General features: G+C 40.1%; 1 protein-coding gene across 5 annotated transcripts in view; it reads right to left on the bottom strand.

Annotated features, from left to right (window-relative positions):
- Positions 1-4,751: 4,751 nt before the first annotated feature.
- The window catches only part of LOC142043341 (ubiquitin carboxyl-terminal hydrolase 12-like), a 33,734-nt gene continuing 18,125 nt past the window's right edge, over positions 4,752-20,360 (bottom strand). For 3 of the 5 annotated variants that reach the window (XM_075054414.1, XM_075054417.1, XM_075054416.1), the window contains exons 3-9: positions 19,683-19,756; positions 18,475-18,701; positions 17,141-17,217; positions 16,139-16,222; positions 15,282-15,479; positions 13,202-13,280; positions 4,752-8,058 (exon numbers count right to left, since the gene is read on the bottom strand). In XM_075054414.1, the coding sequence (XP_074910515.1) occupies positions 7,957-8,058; positions 13,202-13,280; positions 15,282-15,479; positions 16,139-16,222; positions 17,141-17,217; positions 18,475-18,701; positions 19,683-19,756 (841 nt within the window). In that variant the 3' untranslated portion in view covers positions 4,752-7,956. Of the gene's footprint in view, positions 8,059-13,201; positions 13,281-15,281; positions 15,480-16,138; positions 16,223-17,140; positions 17,218-18,474; positions 18,702-19,682; positions 19,897-20,360 lie in introns of all 5 variants that reach the window. The other 2 variants (XM_075054413.1, XM_075054418.1) reach the window with 1 other exon arrangement.

Below are 20,360 nucleotides of genomic sequence, written 5' to 3'. Positions count from 1 at the left end.
GCATGTTATTTTTTTCAGTGCTGAGATATAATTAGTGCCAGTTCTTCAGGAGCTGTCACTCACCATCACGCAACGTTTGCTTTTCTTAGGAATATGACTAACTGGCAAATGATTAAACATGCTCGGGGAAGGAGGAGGGGGAAATGAATTTTTTTTTCCTCCCTGGGAAGAAAAAAAAAGCCCAACAACTTCAGGAGCCACTTTGCAGTCCCATAGAGCCGAATAAACCTTGACAGGGCTCGAGGAGGGATGCGTGAACCACCCGTCAGTCACACCGGGCAGCCCACAGCTCCTCCCAGCACAAGGATGCTCGGAGCCACGGCCGGCGTGGTGGGAGTCACTGAGATGCTCGTAACCACCGCTGCTCTGCAGGGATGCGACCACAGCAAAAAGTCAAGCCGCCTTCCTGCCAACCTCCTGGTTTTCCCTTCCCCTTTTCCCCATCACTCGCACCTACACACAGTGCTGCAGAGGATGCTCTCGGCGGCGCTCCCTCCCAGCGGAGCCCTTTTAACACAGCGGGTTTCTCGAAGCTCATCTCCTCGCCACTGTTGCTTCGAGGAAGGATCCGTCTCCCGGGGGGGACCGAAGGCAGCACCGCTCTAATTACTGCCCTTTAGCTGCGACCCGCAGCCCGCGCTGCAACCGAGAGCCCAGCTGTGGCCTCCGGAGAGCCCGAAATTGGATCCCGCTCTTTCAGATGGGTTATTTCGGAGAGGTTTTATGTTTTGTTGGAAGATATTTTTAGAAGAGGATAATGCGGTTGCCAGCTCTCACGGGAATTCTGTCCCCAAGTCACGGCTGTTGAAACACTTGGCTCAAACTGTGGAGAAACAGCGTGGAGAAGCTGGTTTTCCCAAATCCAGTAACCTCCTCCTGTTGGGGGACGAATGGGAAGCTTTGGCAAAACCAAAGCTTGGCCTGTCTGCTGGGTCTGAGGCTCAAGAAGCTGAGAGGCCCCAAAAATTTAAACCTAGGTTTATATTCAGCTTTATATCACCCATGAGAAACCAGGCAAATACAGGTAAAATCTCCATTCAACTCTTCACTTCACTGTCTGTACCTTAGGGATAAGTTAATGAAAATACTTCCATTTTGCTCTATCTGGTGACTTCCCACATCCTTTAATGCCCCTTCTTGGCCTGAAGACTCGCTCTCTGATCCTCACCTCCCTGCGCTTGTCCCCACATTTCAGGGGACACCCCGAGTGCCTGGCAGGAGGCTTTGAAAGGTGCCAGCGAGTGCCCTTGGCACAGGGGCAGGGAGGTGTCGGGGCCGTTCCTCCATCCACATCGGGAGCAGGTACCAGCGTGGTTTGGCTCTTCTATGCTGAAGTGATGGCAAAGAATTTTAAAGGAATAAACTGGATTTTTTCCAAACTCGTAGCCTTTTGCTTGAAGAAATATTGTGACTCAAAATCTGAAAATGAACAGTTTAACTTTAAAAAAAAAAAAATTAAAAATGAGGACTTGGAAAGGATTGCCAAGAATAACACTTTTCCCCCATCACCACCACGTGCTCTGTCATGTAATTCGTTGCGTCCTTGCCAGGGAAGAGCTGGGGGTTTGCTGGCACGAGGGTGGAAGCAAAGGGACCCGGAGGAGTTTCATAACAGAGCAATCTTGGCATGGAGGTATTTTACCTTGGCTTGTCCAGGTGACCGGGAAGGGGGCCTGCAGGTGTGGCTTGGACTTGAAAAAACACACGACAACTTGATGGTGCCACAACTGCAACCAAACATCCACCCACACGTGTTTTGATGCCCATGGACCGTCCACGATGCAGAGACGTGCTGCTGAGACCAGATTTTCCACCTGCCACAGCCCCCCCGAACACGCAGGGTCCCCACGACCTGCGAAGATACTGCTGCAGACCTGATGCTTTCCATACATCGAGCATACTTCAAATTGCCCATTGCCAAGAGAAAAAGGAACAACGGACCCAAATTGTAGGGGACGCAAACGAGTCAAGACAAGGAGGTCTCGCAAGGTCTGAAATCTGTGCTGACATCAACATGAGGTTCCTGGCCAAATACATCTTTCCTGCCGGCTTTGATGGGGCTCTATCACACAAGGACCTCCGAGATACCAACCCTCTGCCCCCCACTGCCTCTGGCACAAACGGCCCCGCACAGCAGAGCTTCCAGATGGGGTTTCCCTTCCTTTGGGCCATCCCTTCCCTCCCTCCGTTTCTTCATGGCACAGTCCCTGCTTTCTGCTTTACAGCGCTGCAGTGACTTGTTGCAGTAGATGCAGGCTGCTTCTCACCGAAGGGAACGAACGAGTGCTAATTAGGATACTTAATTACAAAGTTATTCAGCTCCTGCTGAAAACTGCCCGCTATTTTCTTTTGTGTCTACACCTAGGGGTAGACAGAAGAAATAGCTTCAGCTGCGTGTGACCTTATCTTCATCCATGGCCGTGGTCCGGTGGTCAGTAGCAGGCGGAGGTTCACTCTAGCTGGTCAGCTGGAGCTCCTGTTAGCTTGTCCCTTCTAAGTCCCAGCCTTAAAGCCAAGTAAGTGTCTCTTTCCACCTCTATATTCCTCCACCAATATATTTTGCTAAAGCAGCTACGCTCCAGATGAAAACCATCTTGAAAAGGAAACGAACTCCGGGTAGATCTGGGGACATTCCCAACTCCAGACGCAGCTCTCAGCCCCCATCCTTGCCCTTCTCCCCTTCCTTTGCAGCCTTTCTCTAATTCTACACTGCCTGTGACTTGGGAAATCACCAGGGAAAACCCAGCTGGGACTATCTGAATTTTTTTTACACAAATCGCAGCGTAACCTCTGCCTCCACCGCATGCCCCAGCTTTGGTGCAGCTCCCTGGGGCTGGATCCAGGTGCAGAGGACGCTCCTCAGCAGCATGGCACCAAAAGCATTTTGCCCTCAATAAATCTGGGCCAACGTATCTAGAGTAAGACTTTGGGGGCCCTGATATTTTAAGGCCTTCATAAATCCTTTCTTAGCTTTGCCCTTCAGGTCCAACTCTTCCTCTTGGGGTTTCTAAGCTGCCCTCTGTTTCAAGGCCCCTGGGCTTCACTCCCCATCCAAACCGACACTGGCTCGTGGGTCCAGTCCCCACCACGCCGCGTGGGTCTCAGAGAGCATCTGCTCCCACGCCCATTACCTCCCACGTTCCAGATCCACCTCCCCAGACAAACACACCCTGCCATGGCACGAGGTGCCCTGACGAAGGGACGAGTTACCAACCACGGCTGCTGGAGACTCTTCGTTTTCCTCCAGAACCGGCACGTTCCACATCAAGGCAGCGCAGCGGCCTCATGCTCTCCCTGGCCCGAGTGGCAGCTCACTCTTCATCTTTGGGAGGCAGCTAACACACCGGCCTCCGAACGGTATTCTGCAATTCTGCTGCTCCCTGCATCACCCCTTTCCTTTCGGGGACCGTGGCAGGAAAAGGGGCTGCCCATCTCTCACCTCCTAAATGCCTTGTCCCACCTCTCTAGGCCCAGCTGATCTCATTACACTTTCTTTTCAAGAAAAAGCTTTGCAGGAGGTAACCAATTATCCTACAACAAGGTCCTGAAGTCAGATTTTCATCTTATGCATCTTTTAGTAGTTTCTGGACAAAAATCCAGAAGATTGTACTGTTCCTGATAAAAATGAAGGGGAAAAACAGTTAAGTACTTCAATGCCAATAACCACTACAGTCGTTTCTGTGTTTGTTATTTGTATTAAGGAGCTTTTAAAACAACTGACAACCGCTGAAGGTGCTCATTATTAGCAACTCAAATTACATGCTGCCACTACGTAACTCATCTCTCCTTCCCTTTCAGGGCTTTCTCCCTCAGTGCAGCGCAGACACAGGGCACACACTGCAACAGGTTCATACAAGCAACAACAGCCTGATGGGGAGGCAGGAGCTCAGGGTCCAACGCTGCTGCAGGCTCTGTTGTACATACAGAATACATACATACATACTCTCTCTAGCAGCGAGATCCTCGCCCTGGCCTAGAGCTGCTTGGTTTTCTGCTTTAACACAAAAGGAGCTCCCCAGATGCGACAGAGCCAGCACGCATCCCCTCCAAACGCGCCGACACAAAGGCGAGTTAGTCAAAATGAACAGCCAGATGGTAGAAAGGATCAAACCATTTTCTTTTGCAAAGAATTGTCTTCAGAATAGAAGGACAAGACGACCCTCACGCTATCCCACCCATGCCGCTTCATTTTTAACCTTGCGGACTCTGAACTATCGGTTAGAGACATCTAATCCCATTCGGCTGCTGCTTTCAGGAACCAGACAAAGCAGGCTGGCTGGGGAGGTGGAAACAAATTCTGTAGATAGGACTGATTTTGCAGGAGCAGGAGGGAAGCAGACAGAAGTAGCCTGAAGGTTAATTAGTGCAACAACAGCAAATGCTAGCAGGACTTTACATGTTGAGAATTAATTATGTTTCGGGGGATTGTTTCCTTTTGGTAAATGCCGAGGACTACAATGGGAAGGTTTTACTTGTCTCAGGGGCCTTTGTTAGTCTATTTTCTTTCTTGTACCAATCAAATACGATTTGTTTTAAACATATCCTAAATTGAGCTGGCATGGTGACTTTAAAAGCTCCTGCTGGTAACTAGAACATGCCAAGCACAAACACCACTTCATAAACAACCTCTGTTTCTGAAGTCTTTAGGGCAGAGCCTCTCCACAAACAAACTGTAGGATCTGCTGAATTAGAAGAAAAATAGCAACACAGGGTGCATTTCGCTTCAGCTGCTGGTTAGCGGAGACCCATAACAACCACGGGATGGTCTTCACCCTCACTCCAGTGCTAGGTTCTGGAGAAGACCTGAAGTGACAAGACCAGCCCCCAAATCCTAGTATCAGTCCTGCCTTACTGGTACTTAAAGCTAAAACCACATTCCTTTTAGATGTTCTGATTTTGGTTGTTTGCCCTCAACAAAATTAATTCTGGGCAATACTCTTTCTAAAGTGACTGAAAGTCAAACTCACATTCACTAGAGTTAAAATTAGCTCCATTTATTTATTGCTGATGTGTGACCCAGCAGGACAAGAACCAGACAGTATTTTGGATTTAAAATGTGTTTTTACAGAGCAGCTGTCATTTTCAAATCTCATTTCCTTCTATTGCGTTCTGACCTAGTCCCATGAATTCCTACTCACAGGAGCAGCCTTTGATCAAATTTTCCCCATATAAAAGCGAACTCCAGCAAACCACACAGAAATGAAGACCTGTCCTCCAATGAACCTGGAAAGCTCCAAGCATATGGTACTATTTTTGCTTTTAAATATCTCTGTTCCAGATCAGTCAGATAATATTTGCAACAGTGTCTTACGGAGTCCGACAGCAAGGGGTGAAAGAGGGAGAAGGAAAAAGGCAATCACAGGGAAAGGCAAGGGCAGAGCTACAGGGGATGATGAAGAGATTAAGGAATACCAGCGGTGGGATGGGTGTCAGGGGAAAAGGCCCTGGGTAACCTCTCCTCGGTTTACCAGCACATCAGTTATAATCTATGACACTGAATTACTAATTTCTCTTGGTTTAAACCGCTTATGCACAGGTTATATGCATGCAAATACAGCGGGGCTGCAATCCCTCAGCCAGCAGGGAGGGAGGAGTTAAGGAGAGAGAGCAACTAACAGTTACTTTTCTTTCTGCCTCAGAATGAAATTCAAGGAAAAGCATTTGGGCCATGTGGATTTGATCATACATGACCTTTATTGGAGACAGGTGGGGTCATTTATTATACAGAAGTAACATCACACCATTCTCTTCCAATTTAATTCCTTTTAGTCTCCTTATAAATCTGTAGCAAAAGTGCACTTTTAACAGTTTTTAATCTATAGTATATATCTTTCAATATTATCTCTCAAGTCAGGTATTTTATTTGTAAAAATGTATCACCAGATATACAAAATACATGTCTAGTGTACTACATTAATTTTTTGTATTTACTGTTTAGATTATTTTTAACTCAGTGCTCTCTTTTTCATTTTTTGCAAGACTTAGTGATGACAGTCTTCTGGTAGAGCCACCAGGAGAGGACTCACAGCTTGTGTGTGAAGACAAGGGGAGAAGACTCTTAGCCAGGAACAATTTTCACACAATAGGAACAGGATGACAAGAACGTTTGCTGTTATTGAATATGTCTCTTAAAATGACAGTACTCTGTATAATAAAAAATAATTAAAAAACCCAATGTCCATATTTTATCTTCTGGAAGAGGAGATGTACCAGGAGAATGGAACCTATACCCAGTTGGAATACAATGGTAATGATTAATTTGCATTTTGAAGACAGGAGTTAATTGCTAACATTACGATTCTGGTCATGATAAGAAGAAACAGATACATACAGCCACCACAAGAAACTGTTTGTGAAATGCTGTTTTCCTGAGGACAATATTTTGGTAAAATATTTGATATCCTGTACAAGCCACAGAATTGCATAAGTTAAATGTCCTCAAGAACAACAATCACCGGTATATACCATGAACGGCTGTGCTGGGAACAATCACACAGAGGACAGCTCTCGTGTTACCTAACAAGATGAAGGAAGGAAAATATTCATTTCCACCGGTAGTTTAGAGCCAGCTGCAACAAGCTTTGGCACGGCAACAGGACTTTTCAAAAAGAAAATTACAGAAGATTTTCTGAGATTTCTTACAAACTTCCTTAGTCTTTTCTTTCTAGTTATCCTTGAGATTATAATATATACACATGTAACGGATAATTACTTAATTTCAGTCTTCAAAAGACTAACAATTTCCCCTGTTAAGCAAGGCCTATAGAGGTAAAACAGATCAGAAGCATTTTCAGGGGGTGTTATGATTCCCAGATCTATACAAACATTACCAACAGATGATGAGGAACACTTAGCAAGGTAATGTCTGGGTTGGTTGGTTTGTTTTCCTTCTTACACGTTCATTATTTTTGAAGACTAAGAACAACTGGATTAGTTACATAAATAATGCTTCCCTTGGTTAACCTTCACAATTAGTGCTGTTTCTGTGTATTAGCATAGATTCAAAATGCTAGTTGCATCAGTTTACTATGTATTCAATGAAATGTTGAACAGATCCTGTTTCAGAATGAGGGCACTTTTGGTTTATGCAATAGCTCCAAGAAATGCTGTAACTACAAACTTTCTACAGCAACTGGTTGCCAGACATATTCCTCAAAAGGTAACTGCTTTTCTGCTCCCCTTAAATCTGCAGCAATGTGGCTTTGAGTCAAAACTTCTGCTTCAAAAGAAAAACGCACAACAGACTAGGCTGAATATGGATAAAGTTCTATACCTTCTGAAGAAGAAACAGAACAATAAAAATAAAATTAAGCAGTGCTGTTAGTGTTATCTAAAACCAAGATAATGCATAATGGGGAAATTTACAATGCTGCAGAGAGAGTTTTTGTCTGGGTTTTTTGTTGTGGTTTTTTTTTTTTTTTTTTTATAAAAATTACAGACTTGACATTTCCAATATGTCTTAGCTTTGTACTGCTTCTCAAGTCTGAGTCACCAAAAATATCCAGCAACCAGCTGCTGTTCATATCCTAAAATACGCCTTCAGCTGACACTGAATATTGAAATCATTCTGCTAAAATACAGAAAAACGACGATGGTAGAAACCAAGGTATAGCCTCAGGCCAACATTAAATGGTAAAAATTCTACAATGCTACTTTTAAATCTCTTCTTCAGTTCATGAACAAATAAGCAGCCAGGTTTCAAGTAGAGGTAACACAGATTTTGGAAGATAGCACGTAAAAAAAGCCCAGAAAGAAAACTGGAACAAAAGCTCTTCTTGTTACGGCAGTCAGCACTAATCCTCCACGAAATGGCAGGGAGAAACCTTTATTCACCCTGCTGGATCTGTCCTGGTCCTACAGCAACAATGAGGAACTGCTTCTGCTGTCACAAATATGTTCCATTTGGACATATCTTGATCCCTTTTTTCTTTTATTTGTATACATGTATCTTTTGTCTTAGTCTCTTGACTGGTAGAAGAGGATATATCCAGATTCTGAGTTTTTTGAAATGTCTGATGTTAACCCATAGAATTCTTCGATGGCCTGGGCATCAATTTTCTGAAAATTAATGAGAATCATAGTTAGCCTCATTCAAAACACCACCCTAAGAAACCCTCTCCCAGATAAAGCATTATTTTCAGTTCTTGGAGGTGATTGTGGAAAGCCATGTAGTATTAATACAGCAATATTTCAGTATCATTGAATCCAACCAAATACAACAAAACATTTTTTCCACTTAATACCTTATTCACTATGGAAAAAAAAGAAATCAAGATGAAATAATAAACCTTTCAGAAGTGGTGCACTCTTAAGCTGGACTATAAAAAAAGGGATCCATGAAAATGTATCCTTGAAAGAGTACATGACATTTTTATATTTGCTTTCTCATTCAGACTGGTGTTACCTTTCCTGACTATAGGTTTGTAATGTAAATGACAAAAAGCAGTCACTGATCAGCAAAGAAGATTTTTGTACAGTTGGGAGTACGGAAGGACCACCTTCAGCAGATTTAACATTCAGCTAAAATAATTTCAGATTTTAAAGTTCTTGTGACCCTCTTACGTAGAGAAGTCCTGCAAGTCCTACTGGTAATTATACCATGAAATCTGTTGATCTCATCTGATTATGATCTTCTGGTCTTATGAGAGCTTTCCTTCCTTTGGATTTGCTGGTACAATGCCTACTGCAATATTAACACAAGGTTTGTATTTTAAGAGAAAGAAATTATTTGCCATATTAATAGAATTAAATGGTCTGCTTATATTTCAAGTTGTGAAATATGTGCAGAAAAGCAAATTTTCATTTTACACTCCAACCAGCAAGGCCTGAAGGGCATATTAAAGGGCTTTTAAAGATGCAAGTTCTACAGCCTTGATCCCGCTTCTGAGAACAACTGGCTTCACATTACTGAATTTGATTCTGCAGTCAGTGGAGAGCAAGCATAGAGACCAAAACACTGAAATAAAATACTCCCTGAAAAACGACCTGTGCTGCTCAGCACTCCACTGTGGTTTAGTATTTTAAAATACCTCTAGGACTCTGGATCCACAGAGATGAGAGGCTGAAGCAGCTAGAATTTGTTGTGGAGGACCAAAGGGAGACTAGCCTAAAGTTTCCCTTTATTCCCCAAGGAATAAAGTTTAGGAAGCAAAGAAATGTTCAGAATACAAGAGGCTCTGGGTTGAACAGCTGCTTTGATCACGAGAGGGAGTAGCAGAGACCAACTTTTGCTTACATCTTAAAAGAAAGGGATCACGCTATGACTCCATCAAGGAGCCTCTTGAGCTACAGAATCTATTTGGCAGTGTGCTAAATCATGGCTCAGTGAACAGACTTCAGCATCACCAGCAAACACAAAAGCATTGGTTTCTCTAAGTGACACTGCCAAACAACCTGCAAGTTTAGGCCACCCTTTTCCCAGCCTTTTTGAAGCACAAGAAAAACAGACATATAGTCAGTAAGTTTCCAGAAGATACATCAACCGCAGGACTGAGCTGCAGAAATTCTCCCTTGAATATTTGAATAGCTTTGTTAAACCCTTTCTGTTAAAAAATAAATAAATAAAATGGGGGGGAACCAAACAGATGTTTTGTCTTTCTCTCTTCTCCATTCAAGGACTTCAGAGAAGCTGAAATACCGTACAGAGGGTTTTTGCATTTCCACACAATTTATTAACATAATGTCTACTACAAACTGTTAGATACTCATTTTAACAGAAAAATAGCAAAAGAACATTCTTCAGTCCTTGTAATATATTTAGCAGACAACTCAAACATGTTTTATTTTAAGTGCCAACTAACTTGCCATGCAATCAAGTCTATTTGCACTACTCATTTTGAATGCAACTCAAACATTTGATATAGATTAATTCATCCTACAGATATTTATAGTTTTATCATGGCAAAACTGACTTCCTTCTTTAATTTCACTATCCACAGAAAACACAGTGGAACTGGAAGAGGATTATATAGCCTCTATTCTTCCCATCCTTAGTTGACCACATATATTGTGGACAGCAAAGTTTTACCCAGTTGCAGCTTCAGAGTAACAACCAGTTGATGGTTTCACAACTACTTTTAGGATTCTGCAGCCGCACCTGGCATTAAGAAAATTTTTCCTGTTAACTGAGCTTAAATGTCCTTTGCTTATTTCCAGACAACTATTCTGGTTCCCCAAACAAAATCCTTTTCTTGCATACCATTCATAGCATTCAGCTGAATGCTGCAAATCTCCAAACAAATATTTAAGCGAAGACATACAATCATTCTCCCCCTTTTCTCAATTTGGAGAAGGCCCTGGATGGACACTTCTCCATCTCTATTTCACATAAACATTGTCACTGTGATGTATCACTCTAATCATGATCTAATAGCCAGAGATCACTTACTCAGGTTTCTCAATTAATTTTGCTTGGTGCAGTAACCCATTTGGACTGATCTGCCTCCTGGATTTGATGCAGTTGCTTTTCACATATGCTGTGGTATGTTTGATTATCATCTATCTTCAATTTAATTGAAAGTTGGCCTTCCAACCACATCCAAATAGATAAATAAATATGATTTCACCACTTCTGACATTTAGTGGGTAATAAGGATAAACTACTTCCGATTGACAGTTTGGAGCTATTAATTCATATCACTTGCCAAAAATGCAACAAAGCTTTTTAACTGTATTTAAGGGGAAAAAGCTTTCTCCTGTGTTCTCTTTCAGTTGTGCTATCTGTATACAGGTACACGGGCTTTGGACTCATCTTCTGAAGTCTGCTGACTAATACCTGTTTTGTTATGTAGCCAGTTCACACCTAGAATGTTAAGTTTCCAAAGCTTAAACAAAAAAGAAAAAAAAAATCTGCTTTCAGGTTCTCTCTGAAGAGTAGAAGGCTCCTGTGGTTAACCCTCAAACCAGAAACTTATGTTGAATTCATGCTTTAGGGGATTTGAGGCTTTGGGGTTTTTTTGCCACTCCATTTTTGAGGACAGCCTCTGTAATGTCATACACAGCAACAGATTTCCTGTAGTGTCACCTTATGGCCAATCACAAGCAGTTTGAAAATAGTACTTGGTCAAGTTCAGAGTAGGTATTTAAACCTCTTTAGGCAGCAGATGGAACTGACAAAAGTGGTTGCGGCTTTACTTCACTTTTTCAGTGAATAGCCTACAGCACTAGTAAGGAACTAATTCTCAAGAGCTGATGACTAAGCAGGGAGAGAGAACAGATGAGTAAAACTGCAGCTACTTCTTCCAGCAGCCTGTAGCATCAGGAAAGAAAGAGCTGCCTCCACTATCCTGTTCTCCTCGATGACCGCATCACCAGAAATTCAGGTGAGTTCTAGAAGGTTGAGGAAAAAGAAAGGATGGCACTTCCTAGACAGATGAAGGTGAGAGGTAAGCTTCGCACACTTAGAAGGCAGGAGCAGCTACAATGGATAGTCAGTAAAGAGATCCTCTGGGAAAAACCCAGAAGGAATCCTTATGCTACACTTTCCAAAGAAGGTCAAGGAGCAACTGTTCATCAGAAAAGGCCAATGATCTCAAACGACTCATGCAAAACTCATGTGCAATTTTTCATGCCCTCCACTGGTAGGAAAAACAAAGCCTACATTTCACAGAAAACAAACGACACATGCAAATGCCAGCCAGGGAGAATCTTCTAGCAGGAAATGGAATCTTAAACTTCCAGATCCGCAGCTGGCGCAGAGGTAGTGCTACAGGACAGGGCTACGTTGCTAATCCTAATCAAGACAGTGAAATCTCAAAGAACTATGGAAAGACAAAAAGTAGACATTTCAGATCAAAGAGCTTTATTTTTACAGCATTTTAGATAAACTCTGTAAAAGAGATGAACTTAAAAAAAGAAAGCCATGATTAAAGTTAGAAAAGCAACTTAAAGGAAAAAAAAAACAACCAACCCTCCAGGAGAAAGGAACTACATTCTAGCTTACTTGTGACAGCTCCTTGAATTTATTGCCCAGTAACAGACAGCACATATTTAAAAGCTATGTTTTGGCACATCTACAAAAGTGCCAACAGTGTTTGCAGATGAAAAGAAATTCTGTTTTGACCTAAAAGCTAAGATACAACAGAGAAGTGACTGATAGAAAACAAATATAGAACAACAAGATGGTTACTTTACATCTACTTTTAAAATGTAAAGTTTACTTCCTGGATGGAAAAGACAGTGAATACTTGCATTTAAAAATACTGAAGTGAACACTATTTCCAAAATTAGCTGACACAATTATGTACTTCATCCATGACAGAAGCAGAGGAAAATAACCCTCAAAATATAATAATGGGAGAAAGGCAACTGTTCATAGTCATACAAGCTATCCAAATCACCAGGAAATCAGCCCTGATGCTCAAAGCTAAGCAAAGATTTAAACAAACAAAAAAAAAAAAAAACAAAAAAAGAAAAAAAGAGAATGTACTACATCATCTTTATTTCAACAAAATCAAGGATTTTGCTGTACCTATTTAGACACTTAGCATCAGGCTTTAATCATGGGATCTCAGCAGCAAACAGTACATTTTCATCTTTATGAAAAGCAGTTCTACTGTGGTATTTGTTCTATGGTTTGATATTTGCTTAATAATTATGTGAAATACATGGATATATAAATATTTTGGATATTAGTCTTCACAGATATGTTAGTAAAGGAAGGAAAGCAAGGAAAAATTTGCTTGAGCAGACTGTTTAAACATTATTGCAAATAGCCCAAACATCTTCGTATACTCTCAGGACCTTATTACAGTCTCCCAAATCTTTTTTTACAGTTTTTCTACACTTCAATTTGTTGGGGAAAACTGCCTACAAAAAAAGGTTAGAAGCTCTTACATGCAGTGCTGAAATGCAACTAGCACAAAGCAAGTTAACAACAAAAAGGAGCCCAAAAGGTGGGCTGAAACAAGAGCATTTCAGGTCTTGAATAAGATAATTGTGGTATTTCAGCCTGAACAGGTGCACGACACCCCATGTCTGAGGTGTCAATACAGTCTTCGTGTTCGTTTGCCCTTCTCCATACTACTTCTATAACAAAGATGCACAAAAATGCTGAAGTTTACTTTTGAAATGTCCAGAACTATTCTGTGCACAGGTTTTGCTGAAATACTTTCATGGGTGCAAAAGCTAATCCCAGACACAAAAACAGAGCTGGGGAGTGAAGCTGTCTACACTTCTTTTCACCATGTAATAGCATACCTACCTCTACAATGTCATCATCAAACAGCAACCAAAAGCCATGGCTCTTCACAATGGTGATATAATGTCCACGATTTGGACCACTGCCAGAAAAAAAGGATTGAAGACTTATTACTCTTGTGCTACAAAGGTAGGACCACTGGTCTTCCCGGGTGATTTTAGCTATTACTGGCAGAGTTAGATTTCCTGGCTCTTAATGATGTCTAATACTACTCATAACACTGTTTAGGTTCTTGGACTTTGCCAAATTGCTCAAATTAAAATTTCTCTTTGCTACTTACCAAATATGATATATTCAAAATACACTATTTTGTAAACATTTCATATAGTCATTCATATATTTCAAAAAACAAAATTAAAAGCCAGTTATTTCAAACATTGTTTTGTTGCATTCACACTGCTGAGTATTTTGACCACTGTTCAAAAATTTTAATAACTGTCTGAAATATTTTATTTGCACAGGAGATATTTTTTTAATTCTTAGTGTGGTTTAGCCCACAGCTGACTGCAGACAGGCTTTCTGTGATTGCTGTTCCTGCTTTTCTGGTGGCAGTTTCCCAGTCTGATTCTACCTCCTACATCCTGAATGCTTACCTTGAAGGGAAGGGACAACAAAATGACCTAAATCAAAGGAAGATGGATCTGCAGAGTAAAGGCAGGCAGACTGCCCTGAAAAGGCAGTGGTTTGAGATAATAAGCTATATGGATGGAAAACTAAGAGCTATCAATCTACTAACCTCGAATTCTGAAAGAACAGTCCAGGGACACAGTCGGGGGGATGGGGAGGGTAGAATTCCACCCTCCCCACAGCTTTACTTTTTACTTAGAATCTATACAAGGCTTTAAAATGACCTATATTCACATTAGTTTTAGGCAAAAGAAAGTACTTCTCTAGTCCTTCCAGAATCATTCATATACTTAAACACATTACCTGCCACAGAATGAAACTTCTTTGTTTAGGGCAACTAAATGAAAAGTAAAACTATAAGGGCAAAATATTTAAAACAAGTTCTGAGAAATCAAATATTTAGAAAATATACTTTATCTCAAGCCTTTGGTAAGTTTCTAGTAAGAACTGAAACCAGAAGAGTCACAGGACTCCTAAAAGCCCCATATATGACAAAGGGTTTGAGAAGAAAAAACAAAGCCATTTAATACATCTGAATTATTAATCACCATTGTTAAAACAGACAAGTATAGTTACAGGTATAGCAAATTAAGAATCTACATAAGAAAACGTGTAGGATGAGATCTTAAAATGATAAAAATAAATAAAAAATAGCACAACTGTACCACAGCAGAAATCACCTAGAATTATATGTAGTTTATACTAAATCTATGTAATATTAGTGTGTTGATTATATTGTCTTGCTACTCACAAAGATGTTTCAAAACATTTATGTGCTGTAATAACTTACTACTTTAAAACTCTCACTTCCAGAAGGTAGTTATAAATATTTTTTTCCCTTCCATGACTGCTTTTTTCCTAAAAGTGCTTAAAAAATTTCATCTTTGCTTTTAGAAACAGAATTAAAGCCACTACAACAAAAAAAATTTAATAAAAAGAATAAGGGTATTTTTAAAAATCAGCAGTACACAGCTTATTCCACATGGTGGCACCAGCTTCTAAAAAAATTTCAATGGTTTAGCAAGTAGTAACATGAGAACTGTAACTTAATTCTGTTTTAGTAAGTGTTTTCCCAATATTTGTTTTTATTTCACTTAACTTTCCTGGAAAGTAGGGTTGGGGGTGGGCATTGTTGTTTTTGTCTTTTTTAAAGACTGGTCCTACTTTGCTACAGCTCAAAGAAAAAACTTGTTTGAATTGCCACCGTATTTGAAAGGTGATAAAGAGTAAACCTTACACTGTGTACTCAGAAATCAAAATTTAAAACAGTAAAAAAGTAGTAAAAAAAGACTGAAACACTTTTAAAAAAAATATTTTGAGACAACTAGCTCTGATGCTGCTTAGCTTGCTCCCATATTGTCAGCCACTGTACTGTTATAATATGGCATATGGACAACAGACTCCTTTTATATTTCAAGGAAAGGCATTTAAGGTCCAAAGAACAAAACCAACATACCTGCCACAGTGAACAACTACAGCCACAAGGTCATACATTCTGTCAGGATTTGTAGCATCTCCTGAAGTGTTAAAGAGCCGGAGCTCCAAGGGAAAGACTACACGGTAGGAGAGTTTGGTGTATCGATGCAGCTGGTCCATGTATTTGAACCTTTTTAAGTGCAGAGCTAGAATCATGGGCAACTTTTTCACTCTCATTCTGAACCACAAAAATATGTTAAACAAAGAACAAGGTATTAGCAGATCACCTGACACAAAGCTTTGTTCAAGAACAGTTTCAATATGAAGAAGCTTCTTAAAAGGCATCTAAAATGTTGATGAAGACTTTCAAAAGGCTGCTTTTCTCATGTATATTCCAGTGAGAACAGGCAATATTTATTCTGAAATATTAACTACACAACTGACATCTGAATGCAGGACAACTGTCTATGTTGAAAACATCAATTTTTCATCACATCAATGGGAAGAAAAAGATGGAATAAATCTGTCTTGCTGCTCTGGCTGTGACCAAGTATGAGGCGAGAAATAAGATTTTTGTATATAGAATTCATAGTGAAAGCAGATGGGATGGTGTTCAGTGGCTTTAAGCTGATTAATGCTAACTGGGGAAAATGCGAATGTCTGGAAGCACCAGATATAAGCTCTTCTGGGAGGAATACAAAATTAATCTCTTAATTTCTCTCTGATAAGGTTGCCACAAAGTTACTTGGTCTCTCCAGTTTTCCTTACTCCCTTCCCCACCAAACACAGACCTAAACAGTCTTATATTTTCTTTTTACTGAATTCACAAGGCATATTTTTCCAACAGCTGCCTATTTTAAGAGAACATTTACATTAGCCTGAATATTTGAACCTTACCTCTTCTGTGCTTCCTGTTTACTGCGGCACTGCTCACAATAGTATTTATATTCACTGCATAGAGTTTCAGTATTACTAAATCCTCTGTGGGTAGAAATGAAGGAAAAGTCAGATAAGCAGGGATATTCAGTCAGACCATCCAGTTAAAAGTTACTGCTAATAATGCTGAAAAAACACAGAGTACACAAGGAAGATGAAATCCCTCTTATTCACATCACTCATACCTCCCAAAACACATTTTAGGTGTATTTGTCCCAGTCTTGGGATGTAGTATCAATGTTCTGCTGGAAAAATCTGGAAATTAAGTATTAACTGCATACTTTCTGGGCAGGAGTCAAACATGATAGGTAGTAAACAGCAATAAGGTGATTGTGTTTTGTTTCCAGAGGTAGCCACTCCATGTTTTCTTTGGTGGCAGACGTTAAATGTTAAGACCTATAGCCATTAGCCATTGACTCGCCAAAGTCTGGATTATCTTTCAGCTCCTAGCAATTATACATCCATTATCAGCTATTAAAAAGCCAGATGCTCTATGCAACTTGCAGTATCCTAGCAGCTGATAAGCCTTGGATCTAGCAGTCAAATACATAGAGCAAATTTTCATCAGCAAAAAAACCACATTGGACCACAAACATCAGGACCAGACAACTGAAATGCAACAACAATATTAAAATAAACAAGGATTTATTATGAAACCAAACATACGACGTTCAGTTTTGATAAAACCTATGTTGTAACAAATTAAAATCCCCATAAAAGAAAGTGAAAATCAATCTTACGTACCACTATGAAATCATTGTACTCATTAACTACTAAAAACCACTAAGAAACTAACAGCTTCAAAAACCCATGAGAAAGATAAAGCAAAGAGCACTCTGAACAGTATGTATTTTACAATAAGTCAAAGCCTAAAACTATTGCACAATAGAGCAACTAAGCTAGGCTCTTTCCTTCTGACCAAGGGCAGGTATTTTTTCCATTCCCAATATTTTCTTCATTTACCTTAGACAGTGTGTAATTGATGTATTTTGTTCCACATCAACCGATAGATCCAGAAAGTCCTCATCTTTGCTACTAACCTTGAAAAAAAAATGAAATATTTCATAACAGTTTAGAACTGACAGATTTCTTTTAACCATTTCTGGAATGGTGCAATGTCCTCGTTGCAAGTAGAGAGCTTTGTGATAAAAAATAAAAATACACACAAACAGGGGCCCTTTCTTGAGGTAAACTATAACTGAAGAAATAATCTGATGTGTTGTTACAATCCAGACAGGAATATTAAAAAACAAAACAAAACAAAACAAAAACTACCCCCACTTCCCCCCCCAAAAAAAAAATCCAAAACCAAAAGCCAGAAGAAAACAAACCCAAAAACCTTTCTTGCAAAACATCTCTCCCCCTTGAGACTTCAAGACACATCTGCTTACTTCACTGGAAAAACCAAGTTTTTAACCACTCAGAGCGCTCCGAGCTGAAGAAGCTTTAACCGTATTCCACTTTGCTTTGTAGACTGATACAGCTTTCTGCTGCATTTCAGAGTTTAACAGTAAATACTTATAGGAAATGCAGAAACAGGCAGATGGGTTTTCAATTAAATGGGTTAGCAGTTAGGAAAACCATCTTCCCATTTGTGGAACAGTCACATTTAATTTCAATTTCTTGAGACAGAATCTTATTAATGTCATTTTTAGAGCTTCTATTCACCACATAGCCATAATTTTAGATTTAAAACGCCAAGAACAGTCATTCCAGTTGTAATCACTTCTCTTTTTTTCTTTTCCCACCTGGGTTTTCATTTTTTTAGAAATATTAGATCAGACACAGCACATGTCTAACTACAAATTCCTGGTGTGAAGGTGGTGTGGTTCTTCTAATTCTAGACTTTGTGGAACTTCTTTTGCTCTCAAATAGAGTGGCTATGGACCAGCACCAAGAAGCACAGACTTCCAGTTCAAGAAATTCAGTTAGTTAATCCCAGACTTAAATAAATAGTGAGCAACTCTCATGTAGAAACACAACATAAACTATCAATCACTGACACAGGAAATAACATGAAGACAAAAAGGCAGCTTATATCAGCCAGGTGCAGACTGCCTTGATGGAAACAGGGAGGAGGAACAGAAAAACACTACGCTTTTTCTGAGAAACATACCTTAATGAGTATTGGTTTGAACATAGAGGTGATACAGTCATAAAATAGGCTATGCTCCATATTTTAATAGAGAGAGTGCAATTTCATCTATCCTAATAAATGAAAAAGTGTGCTTAGTATTAGGGAAAGTGATCCAGAACCTGTGAAAAATCTAAGAGGTTTTGTTTTGTTTTAAACGTACAGCCTCACAGTTAAGACATCTGGTTTCATTGGTTAGTGTTCCTTGGAAGATTTCATGGACCCACGTCAGATCAGTCTTGTCTCCTTCTTCGCTCTCAATGCTGCCATTCTGGAGTTTGCCATTCTGCTTCTCCTGCTTTTTCTCTTCTTGCAGTAAGTCAGCAATAGTGTTAAGTAGGTAGTTTAGGAATTCATGTGCATCCTGCTGCATATAGTTATCAAATAATTCTGGAAAGGAAGAGATCAAGGAGAATGAAAGAATACAGATACTACATAATATCAAGTTACTATGCTTTTAGCAATCAGTGCCTGCCCTTCCCCCTTCTCTACCCTATTATACAATTGTGGGTTACACTGTTAAGAGTCTTTGAAGAATTGTACTTTGTTGTTCTCACAGTGGATGTAAGGTTACCCTCACCTATTCCTCGGGTTGCAAGAAACAGGCAGTTGAAAAATAACATAAAGGAAACTTAGTTCGGGCATTTCTTGGAACTGAAGAAAACCACGGTTGGTTTGGGGGTTTTGTTGTTGTTGTTGTGTTGTTTTTTTCTTTGTGAAGGGAGGGAAATAAAGAAATTCAGATGTGTTGCCTTGGGCCATTAGTTCATTAAGTCCAGCATCAAGGGGCAAAAATCCCCTACTATAAGTTTGTTATCTTTTCAAGTTCAAGCAGAGATGATAAATCAACATACAGAACTTTTCCTCACAAAGTAGCCCTGGGAAATAACCACCAGCTCTCATCACAAGCAATTTATCTTACCGCAAATGTAAGAAAGCAGGCTAAGAGTGGTTAAGTCTCCTTAGAGAGTTCAACTTTGACCAACTCCATGATGCCTGTTTAGCCCATGACAATTTCTAGCAACGACCTGAAGTGTGCTGACTTGTAGCAGACCTCTACAGAACACAATGCCAATGTGGAATAACTGGAGTACTGAGACTTGTGTACATGCTCTGTACCTGGTCTAAGCAAGTACAGAAACAAAGATACCTAGATAATCCTCTTACGACACAGCACAGTTCTGATATAATCTCTGTTCCTATGCTACAGAGGTGGTGAAATTCACACCACAAGCAGGAGTTGAAAAATCTTCCAGAAATCTGTTAAAACTTGATAATTTGGACTCACTCAAAAAGGAAGTTATGTTTATGTTTTATGTGCTTAAATCTCCAATGCTTAAATCTGCATTAAAATTTCATTTATTCATTTACCATTTTCTTTCCTCAATCGGGAAATAAACTTCTTGGGTGGGATGACTCCCACCTTCTTCTTTTGTGTAGCAATACTGTTGAAGAGATCAGAGAGGCATGTCAGGAGGCTTTCCTTCTTTCGAGGCTGCACTTTGTATGCCAAAACTTTTTCCCGAAATGGACGACAAAAATAAAGTGCCTGTAAGACTGAGTTGCAGTAGCAGGTATTGCCGAACTGGTTAAAACAGAACAAAAGGAAAACAAATGTTTTCATATTAGGTCTGTTAGAAAGTAATATCATGAAGAGATTGCTCATTAAGAATGTCACATAGTACAAAATGGAAAAATTGTCTGTCAGAGTTCATTTACTGGGGAAATACTAGTAGGCATGGTGTAAAAGACTCATCCCTGTATCACCACACCTGGTAACAGCAAGAAAAGGAAGAAAAGACAACAGTCACAGTGATACTGGGCACAAAAAAAAAAAAAAAAAAAAAAGGCAGGAAACCACTGACAAAAAAAAATCCAATTGAGGGGTCATCACAAAATCAAAACTTCTGGAAACACAGCATGCTACTAATCCTGATAGAGGACATCCTGCTGATACTGATGTGGAGGGGTGCCAATGATACAGCAGAACAGAGGGACAAAAATACAGAAAAAGGAAGAGACAGCATCCATCAGCATCACTGAGTCTCA

This window comes from Buteo buteo, chromosome 22 (assembly GCF_964188355.1).
Source record: "Buteo buteo chromosome 22, bButBut1.hap1.1, whole genome shotgun sequence".
Classification (NCBI taxonomy): Eukaryota; Metazoa; Chordata; class Aves; order Accipitriformes; family Accipitridae; genus Buteo; species Buteo buteo.
This window is presented reverse-complemented; position numbering and strand designations above follow the sequence as displayed.